The 9,663-nt window shown below is 37.7% G+C and overlaps 1 protein-coding gene across 2 annotated transcripts; it reads right to left on the reverse strand.

Annotated features, from left to right (window-relative positions):
* Positions 1 to 479: 479 nt before the first annotated feature.
* On the reverse strand, positions 480 to 7,917 carry LOC116213902 (hydroxyacylglutathione hydrolase 2, mitochondrial-like). Of its 2 annotated transcripts, none has more exons than XM_031549035.1 (8): positions 7,706 to 7,917; positions 6,826 to 7,008; positions 5,461 to 5,664; positions 3,646 to 3,769; positions 3,453 to 3,553; positions 2,870 to 2,944; positions 2,687 to 2,785; positions 480 to 917 (listed from the first exon to the last, which is right to left on the reverse strand). In XM_031549035.1, exons 1-8 carry the CDS (start codon positions 7,757 to 7,759, stop codon positions 771 to 773), a joined length of 987 nt encoding a protein of 328 aa, XP_031404895.1. In that variant the 5' UTR covers positions 7,760 to 7,917; the 3' UTR covers positions 480 to 770. The 2 variants fall into 2 exon arrangements, with proteins under 2 accessions (XP_031404895.1, XP_031404896.1); XM_031549036.1 differs by lacking the exon at positions 7,706 to 7,917 and adding an exon at positions 7,524 to 7,544.
* Between the last annotated feature and the right edge of the window lie 1,746 nt (positions 7,918 to 9,663).

The following is a 9,663-nucleotide window of genomic DNA, read 5'->3' on the forward strand; positions in this document are numbered from 1 at the left end:
AACACCCAATACCTGACTTGCAACCCAAGGAATCTGTCTAATAATGGCCTATTTTGCTTTGAAGAATGGAAACACAGCTTTAATAGACGAGATGGAGTAATCTTAAACCAACCCAGCTGACACAAGTTTAGTTGACATCCTCAGTTGCTTACAAAATGCCTCAGATCGTTAGCTCGAAACAACCAGACCGACCAGCGGGCATAGAGTCTGATCCTCAAGAGAGGTAACACCTGAAATCAATTTATTTTGAGCTGATTTTGTTAGGCAATCAACTCATCCTTGCCTTGTTCTTAGCTCTCTTCCCGATAATAACTAAAATGTGTACGAGATTAAAGCTTCATAAATCATATACTTTTCAAATTCCGACTACAGTCGAACCTAGAGACACAATAATAAAGCTGCTCCAGTGCCGTAACCCAATATAAATAAATTTGCTTCACAGAAATATGAGATTTTGATAACCGAGGGGACTTGTCAAGTTTCAGTAAAACCAAATGCAACCATATCATCATTGATCACATCAGAGAATACTTGTCATCGTCATCTCATCACCATCATCAACACCACCTCTACAATTCAAATACCCTTTTTTTTTCTTATGGGAATCCCGGAACACCCCGGAGGAAATTAAAAAAGAAGAAAGAAAAACGAAAGGCACAAGGTGGTGGAATGTAAAGTGGTTGCTTCTATTGAACACATGGAGTGAAAATTAAGCAAATCAACTCTATACAGAACCCGGCAGCATGGCATAGCATGGCATCGCTCACCACTCAGAAGTCATCCTTTGCCTGCCGTATAACACGCAAGGCTTCCGCCTCATCTGCTGCAGCTGCAATACCCAGGGATTGCCGAATCTCCGGACTCAAAGTCCGAAGAAAAGGATTGCATGCCTTCTCCCTCTTCAAGGTAGTTGGGATCTGAGATGCAGTGATCATTAGAGTACAAGCAATTCAGAAAATGTTCTCCAAATTTAGTAAACAATATGGTTGGAATTAAGCCTTTCCGTATGCCTAGATCCATCTGACTAAGTTTAAGTGCAAAAATGTCGGCTCTGAACCAGGCCCACGAAACCTAGGTCATACATGAAGGCACTTATTTTTAATAAATCTCTGAAATTAAATTGTGTGAGTAAGAGTTTATTACGAGTCAGTTTATAGAGAAAATGGGAGTGAGAGGAGTAGAGGGCGGATAAATCATAAATGGTGAACTCTGTGTAGATAGAAACTAAGAAATAAGTTATTGGTGGCTTATTGACTATCCAAGGTCACAAAATTTTCTTACTATCATCCTCACTCTTCCTCTCCTCATTCAATTAATTTCTTTTCCTATTTAATCAATGATAAACTCCTTAGCATAACTAACTTTTAAATACTTAATAATTATATCTTATGAGACAGGCATTAAGTTTCATTTCTTCGTACTGGCAGCCCCAACTTTTCATTTAGAGGTGAGCCTAATTATGGTTATGAATTTTCGTACAGCAAAACCAGACCGGCAAATAGTTGGAACCTTTCAAAAACTTTCAGATATGTAAGAGCCAATGTTCGAGTCCTTATTCTTGTGTATGCGTCTCTCAATTGATCAAAGTCGATGGGCTGGAACTTTATCACTACTCCAGCCTACGTGTGAGCAAATATATTGCGAAGTAAATAAACATGACTTTATTCAATAAACTCAAGAGGGGCTATTTTAATTAATGGGTTTATTCAAAAATGTTCCAATTGTCTCTCCTCTCGAAATAGTTCAATAATGGAATCTCAATCCGTCTTCTCCTTTTTCCCCTTTGAAAAAGTTCATACTTCCCATTCATATCTATATGGATTTCAGTTTTCAAATTGGGTTGTCTTTTCTTCAAAAGAAGGCATGTAAAAGATACTGCTCTTTACAAAATTTAATCAATTTCTTCTTTATAGGCAAATGAAAAATAGAGGTATCGTCCATAGTAAAAATGGAAATTACTAGGTATACAATATTTGTTTGTTTCTAATCTCATTTAAACTGCAGCTTTCTAAGAAGAATTAACAGATCCCTAGTTTTCAACAGTTATCGCTACAAGGAGTTCGAATTTGAAAATGATAATTTTGATCATAGAGAAGATTAACTCAGCCCGAAAGGAAAGGAAAAGAGAAACTAGTTTTGGCAAAGACAACTGATGAAGGAGAAGAAATCAAACATGAAATCCTTTGGAGCGGATAATTAGGTAGTTCTCATTTAATTGTCCGCTAACTCATAAATGGGATGTGGATTATGCATTTATGAGTTGGCCCCACCCTCAACTTTTTGGGACAGTGACCGGTGGTTGTTAAAATTTATTTTTAAGTTTAAAGATTTAGATGCAAGCTCAATCGATTCCAGGGTAATGGGCTTAAGAAGTTGTAAACTAGAAATTCTAAGGCTTATATTTGCTTTCTAAGACTAATCACAGCTACTTTTCCTTTTCAAGAGAATGGTTCGGCGGATCAGATCAAAGCAGCCACTCTGCCACCTTTTGCCCAATATGCTTTTAAGCATTCTCTGATATAGATTGGCCTCTCCTACTCCTTCCCAAACAAGCAGATGACAAAACAAGTCCATTTGTTTTAAAAAATTTTGCCTTACAGAATGCATATTCTGGAAAATTAAGAGTTGAATCCAGAAAGGTTGCATGGGTCAGTTAAAAAGAAGCCATAAAAGACCAAAGAATTACCGTTGGCAAGCTTTTGCTGCGAAGATGAGCTACTTGCACTGCATAGGATTGAAGAGCCTCATTATTGGGTTCTATTGACAAGGCAAACTTCGAATTACTCTGTCAAAATTTAGGATGTGTATGAGGATTGGAGCCAAGAAATGCTGAGATAAACAGCAGAACAAGGAAGATAAAATGACTAACCAATGTATACTCATGGCCACAGTATATATTTGTATCATCAGGCAAAGACATGATCCTTTCAAGTGATGAAAGCATCTGCAACAAGAATCAGTTGTTGAATAGACACGAAACAAGTACAGGGAAGAGATAAGTCCGTGCCACTAATTTGGACTATATTTGTTAGCCAACCAGGGCTAGCCTAACGAGTGGAACAGAAGTGGAGCTTGATTTCTTCCTAGAAGGTATTTTAATGTTTTCAAATTTAATGAAATGACTGTTTGAAGCAAAGAATGTACGAAAGTTTGATAGATAAGACTCAATTTTGATTTCAATGGTCTGATATTTGGAAAAGCAACAGAAGTTAAAGATTTCTAGCATGCAAATCCTGAGCCAAGTTAGAACATAAAAACCTAATAGCCATTCACCAGAAACAGTAAAATAATTGAGCTTTGAACTTGAAAAGGTAAGCCACCACTGATCTCTCATTTTCTATCAGATCCTCAAATGGTTATTGACAATTTCACATATTTCCATACCCCCCAGCACATTGAGAACAAAAATTATTACAATTGATTAAGCAAAAATATGAAACTAACTAAATTACCTCTTGAGGAGTTCCTTCAAAAAGCTTGCCACAAGACAAGCTAAACAATGTGTCTCCAGTGAACATGGCCCCTGATCCGGGAAAATGGAAGCTAATATGGCCTGCTCAATGCAATTGTTACATATATTATATAATATTTTGAGGGGGGAAAAAGAAAAGAAGGAACAATCAGCAATTGAACACTAAATCTGACCTCGAGTATGCCCAGGGGTATCAATCACGAGCACCTCGTGGCCAGCAAACATCCATTTGTCTCCATCATTCAGAGCTATATCAATACCGGGTATCCTGTCCTTGTCTTTCATTGAACCAATTACCTATGAGAAACAACCAAAACACCAGTAGTTCGACAGAAAGCTGCTCACGTATGGACCACAACTGGGGAGAGGAAAAAAGAAACACAAAACTCCATTTTGGAGAGAGCAATAACTGATCATTGCACAGATTGCAGTATGGAACCAATGCCATAGTTGGTAAACAACCCCGATCAAGCATCATACAGGTTCTGCATACAATGCATATCCCCTCAATTCCACAACACAGGGCACAGGCAGCCTGCAAGGAGGCCGGGAGATAAGGGGGGCAGAAAAGGATGGCTGCGTTGGGTAAATGCCTAGCGAAGAGGATTCATATCCTGTTTCTATCCAAACTGCGACTTCTACATGTAAACTGAACCGTGGTGCTAACCAACTCTGTCAATAAGAGCTCCTGGAAGTCATCAGCCTGTTATCCCCGGCGTACTTATACTCATCATTAAGTATCATCAACAATTGAGTTCTCTAACAAATGTTGAATGCACTATGTACTTTCAATTGGCGTAATGGTTCTGTTCTTAGCTTGCATTTACAAATATGTTCTACTCCTAAGGTCATTCCTACTTGTTCTTTTGTTACAATGCCTACATTTGATTTGAGCAAGATCCATGAGGGTTTATCTCAGTTGTTGAAGAGATGGGACATTGCGTCCCTTGGTATGCTAACACGATGCTCAAGGGTTTCAACTCTTGGTGAAGGCAAAATCTCTACGAGTCATACTTGCAGCCCATTGGGCTATTAAATTGCACTCAGCGAAAGCAGGTGGATGAAGAGATTTGTATGCCTCGAGGCAGTCTACATATCTCAGAAAAATTTGAAGCTTAAGCTCCCTCAAGAGGAGGTCCTGAACGTGATTCAGAAAATAAAATAAACAATAAAAGAATCAAAAGGAAAGAGAACCTTCTTTCAATGTAAAGAAACCCCATAATGCTGATCCAAAATATCAACATCCAAGTTAGCTAAAAGTTCCTAAAAGTAGCAAGGTCTTGGAGGATAATAACCTCCAAAATGATTTCATAAGTCCTATACACATGACAGAATCAGGTAGTTACGATGCACTCTTCATCATTAAGGAGGCGCACTCTCATCAGCCTAGAAGGACCAGATTTTAGCTTGGTGAGATAGAGCTAATAAGGACCAGATTCTAGCATACTTTCACTGGCCTCTAGATAACACACCGTTCAGCTCCGTGAGATCACCATGCAGTTTAGATAAGGCATTGGAGCTCTTTTTATCTCAATCTATACTCTGGATATTTTAGAGGAAAATGTATATTGAAGTGTCCCAGAGATAAGCATATTTTCTTCAACCCTCCTTGATGTTTCAGTTTCTACTTTGCCATGCATCACCACTAAATTCTCTTCTGCAATTGACCATCTTTCTAATGTATGGCTGTTCTCAGTCCTACTCTTTGTATGTATGCAGTTTGCTGCATCCTGGAGCATTTTAAACTCAATGTGTTTACCATAAAAGGTTTGATTCTAAATCCTAGATGAAAGGTGACTGAACCGGGAATGAATTGGCTTGATAGACACTTCAAAATGCATCTTTACTGACGTCATGGAGAAGTCTGAATTGATCAACCATTAAATCACCAAAGTAAAACAGTCTATTCTCAATGAAGAAAATCAGTATATAAATAAATTCAAAGAAATTGCTGCTGCAAATGCAATATAAAAAAGATCACACCGTACCTTAGCACCATACCTTGCTTTCAACTCTAAATTTCCACCAGTGTGATCATAATGATGATGAGTATTCAATATATAGGTGAGGTTTCGGTTTTTTCTGCTCAAAGCATCTATCACAGGTCGAGATTCTGAAGGATCAACAACCCCAACTGTCCCTGTATCCACATCATACAAAAGATATGCATAGTTGTCCTTGAGACATGGCACCTGCAGAAGAGGAAAAAATGAAATATGCAAAACAGATCCATCAGTAACTTTTACTAGAAATAGGCAGAGCCATCAAACAATTAGTGGTGAAGCCAAATTGATGAATGCTGCATGCCAACACATAATTAATAGTCAATTACTTTGTGAATGTATAATTATATTTATGGATTTTAAAAGCGTTCCTATTCTACAATCTATACTCATAAGGAAATGAGACATTCACAAACTCAGCTATTTCCAAGTACCTAAAAGAAGATGAAAGAAATGAACCAAAAATATGAGACTACACCTACAGAAGAAACTTGCACAGTAAACTCATGCTGTAGACTGACTTTAATTTTGTGGCATTCCATGTGCATCCTCCCATCTTTCACCAATCAAGCTTACCACATTCCCATGCCAATGCAAGTCCATTGTGCAGTGTCATGTATTTTAAATTATTTTTAAAAGGAAATCAGCTAAAATGCAGGTCATTTCTATTTCAGCTTCGGAGCAGAACCAATTAACCAATATACACATTAATTCATCTTAAGAGCACAATCAAGTTATCATAATTGAATACTCGAGCCTGTCTCTCAGTATTCAGCTGTATTTAATGCTGATTTGAGTTGACGCAATCAAAAAGTGCACAGATATGAAAGTTGAAATGAGAATTTGATGAGTTAGCTTAGGTTTCTGTTGATCACCCAGGCATTGGATTTGAAGCTAGCTTTGGTGATCTTGCCTGACATGTGATACTAGCAGAAACGGCATGCAAAATCTCTGGGCATGATAAGGACGGATATGAAATTTCTATACCACAGGTTTTCAATCTATCAGGTCCAGCTACACAAACATGGTAGAAATGTCTGGTAGTATTACTTACAGAAGTACCTGGAATCATAAAGAATCCTCTTTTTGTGCATCTTGACACAATACAATCAACCATTATAACATAATTCTAGATCCAAATCCTTTCATCTATCAATATGTCTAAACAAACACATGGCTACAACTCACTTCTGGCATTTCGAGCAAAATATAGTGGTTCTACGTGCAATTCTGAAGGCATAGAAGAAAACCAGGAATTTTAATCTATAGGTCATAATGCAGAGGGCACATCTTTCCATGAAAGATTTCAGTAACACCTGAACATAGAGAAATCGAGATTTAATCACTCACCAATTCAATCTGGAGCGAGGAGGATGAACTAGTTACACTGCAAAACTGAGTGACTTTCAAGGACCTACTGGCACCCCACAAGGTTCTGAATGGAAAAGATAAGAACCGAAAGAGACCATAGGGAAGGCCTTTCCGGAGACAAACTTGTCTCATGCTTGGCCATATGCACAGCCCACTCTTCACCTAAACAAGCAAAAAAAAGACAATGAATCCTTATAGGAAATCATATTCAGAATAAAAAGATCGATGTCCAAAACGTCAAAGAAAAGACACCAACTTATCACGAGTTCAAACATCAAAGCAGTTGTTTTCTTTACAATGAACTGGGTTCATACCCAGATTAGTTTCTTAAATCAGCTAAATCCACAGAGCAGAGCTTCATTGAAAAGAGAAACAATCATGCTGACGAACCATCCAGATCAAAGAAGTAGCAACTCCACAAAGAATGCAGAAACAAAGACAAAAACAAACACCATAGCTACTGGGTAATTAATACCAACAAACTCGAAAAACAGCAGGTAGCATGCTATTGCAAACCCACATCACCAATCCATTCTACAATCACAGTTATTGGCTGCGGCCAAATATCTGGAGTTCAGGAGCTTCCTTTTTTTTCTTCCATCCTGGAAGCAAATTCGAGTGTTTATCAAATTATAATAACGGCAAAAAAAACAAGCAGAAATAACTCCGACCGTTACCAGTAGGCGAGTTTATGATTAGAATCGACAAACAGCAACGCAGTCCACCGTCAATTTCAGCGAAGGTGAATTTCCACGAACACAATGCAAAATTCTCCAACGAATAGTGGATACTGATCTCAACCACCAGACAAGAGAAAGGAGAAGTGTAGAGGGAGCTGTGAGAGAGTCGAGAAGCGTACCCTAGAGCAAGGGAAGGAGGCCATGGCGCAAGAAGCCTTGGAGATCGTTTGCATCGCTCTCTTCCTGCTCTCTCTCTCTCTCTCTCTCTCTCTCTCTCGCTTTGTTCCCGAAATTCACCTTTGTTGGTTTAGAGAGAGAAAGGGTGAGTTACAGTAGAGAGAGAAAGAGGTGAGAGGGAGAGAGAGGGTAGGCAGCTTTCGGCAGTTGGCACTGAGTCCTTTCTTGCTTTCTCGCAGTACACGTAAAAATAATTGTGTTTTTCTTTTGTCTGTCTAAACCAGTGTTATCAGAACCGGACCGGATAATGAACCGGAAGGGATACGGGATCATGGGTTTATGGGTCCAACCGGGGGTTCGATGGGTCGGACCGCTCGTTTATTTAAATAAAATAAATATTCATATTATTAAAAAAATTATGATAATTAAGATAAAAGTATGATAATTTTAAAGAAATATAATAATAGTATAAGAAAGTATCTATATATTTAATATTTCTTACTTCAAAATAAATATTTTATTTTAATAAATACTTAAAAGTAGAGTTAAAAGAACAAAAAAGTGGTGGTGGCTTGGTTGGTAGTATGCTAATATGAGAAGCAAGAGGTCATGAGTTCAAATCTTTACACAACCAACCAATTTTTATATTAAATAGGAAACCCATAAAAATCCATTGAACCGGCCGGTTTAATGAAATTTTGCTTAAAACCGGCCGGTTCAATGGGTCCGACAGTTCAAAGCTGTCATTTCGATTTTTAGGCGAACCGAACCGGACATAGTGCCGGTTCCTGGTCTGCCGGTGGTCTAAACTGAATTTTTTTCTTTTAAGACAATGATGTGTTTAAACAAGTAGGACGAATTACGGGCTATTCGGATGGCGGTGACGAGCTCAGACTTCGTATTCTAATGTAATTATGGCTCTAATTGAATGTTCACGGGATTCGAGCTCACATAATTACATCTTGTGTGAATTATTATATTGATCGGACCTAGACCCATTTTTACTTATCGCAAAGAAAAAGTGACACGGACTCTTGTATGTCCGGGCCAGCATGACTTAGTCACAAGTCAAACTCTCTTAGTGGGAGTTTAATTTGCCATATCACTGTGGTTAAATTAGTTACGTTTTTGGTGATGAGAAATTGCATTGTTATTATTTTTATATTATTTATTTATTAATATTTAACTGATATTTGGGACTTTATTTTTGAGGTGCTGATTAATTAATGGGCCTGGTTCCTTAAACATATCACGTGGTTGTGGGCTTTTGCCCGGAAGCTTTCCCTTTTATATTTTTCTTCTTTTTCAGGTTTCAGAATTTTCGGAATTATTCTCATAATAACATCTTTTCAATGAATGTTGATGATTAATTTTGCTGTATTTTTCTCCGAATCATATTTTTTTAGATCCAAGAAAATGGAAAGGGGGATGAATTCAATTTTAAAGAGATATTCTATAAAGATAACTCACTTTATAAAACTTTTTATCCGGAAGAAAATAAAGAGGATTCAGAATTAGAAATATTTTAAAAAGAGATTAATCGTAATTGTAGTCTAAAAAGTTTTATAAATGTTACATGTTGATTCAAAAAGTTTTTTTGGTAACTTGTTGGTACATTAAGTTATAAAATCGTTTCGATGTAATGCATTTCGTTATGACGTCGTTAGTTCGAAATTAAACGTGACTTATTACGTGTTAGTGTTTATCTTATGTAACTCTATTCCAAACTTTTTAAAATTAAAAAACGACTCAAATTTTTCAAAAGTTTTCAATTTTGCCCCACCCCTCTCTCTCTCTCCTCTACACTTCATTGTTCGTCATCTTCTCGTTTCATTGTCCCGACCTCAGGCGCGATCCACCCCTCTCCTTCGAATCGGCGAGTCCTTAGCATGATCTTCATGCTACTGTTGATATGACGAAGGGAGTCTAGTGGAGTCGAACCTTTCGGGGCATCAAGTGC

Source organism: Punica granatum, chromosome 7 (genome assembly GCF_007655135.1).
Source record: "Punica granatum isolate Tunisia-2019 chromosome 7, ASM765513v2, whole genome shotgun sequence".
NCBI lineage: Eukaryota > Viridiplantae > Streptophyta > Magnoliopsida > Myrtales > Lythraceae > Punica > Punica granatum.

Excerpts from the sequence above, each read along its gene's own strand:
- LOC116213902 (XM_031549035.1), bottom strand. The coding sequence starts at position 7,759 with ATGCAAACGATCTCCAAGGCTTCTTGCGCCATGGCCTCCTTCCCTTGC. Across the intron at positions 7,009-7,705 it reads CCTCCTTCCCTTGCTCTAGG|GTGAAGAGTGGGCTGTGCAT; the intron begins GTACGCTTCTCG and ends TTGCTTGTTTAG. Across the intron at positions 2,945-3,452 it reads TTGAAGGAACTCCTCAAGAG|ATGCTTTCATCACTTGAAAG; the intron begins GTAATTTAGTTA and ends TTCTTGTTGCAG.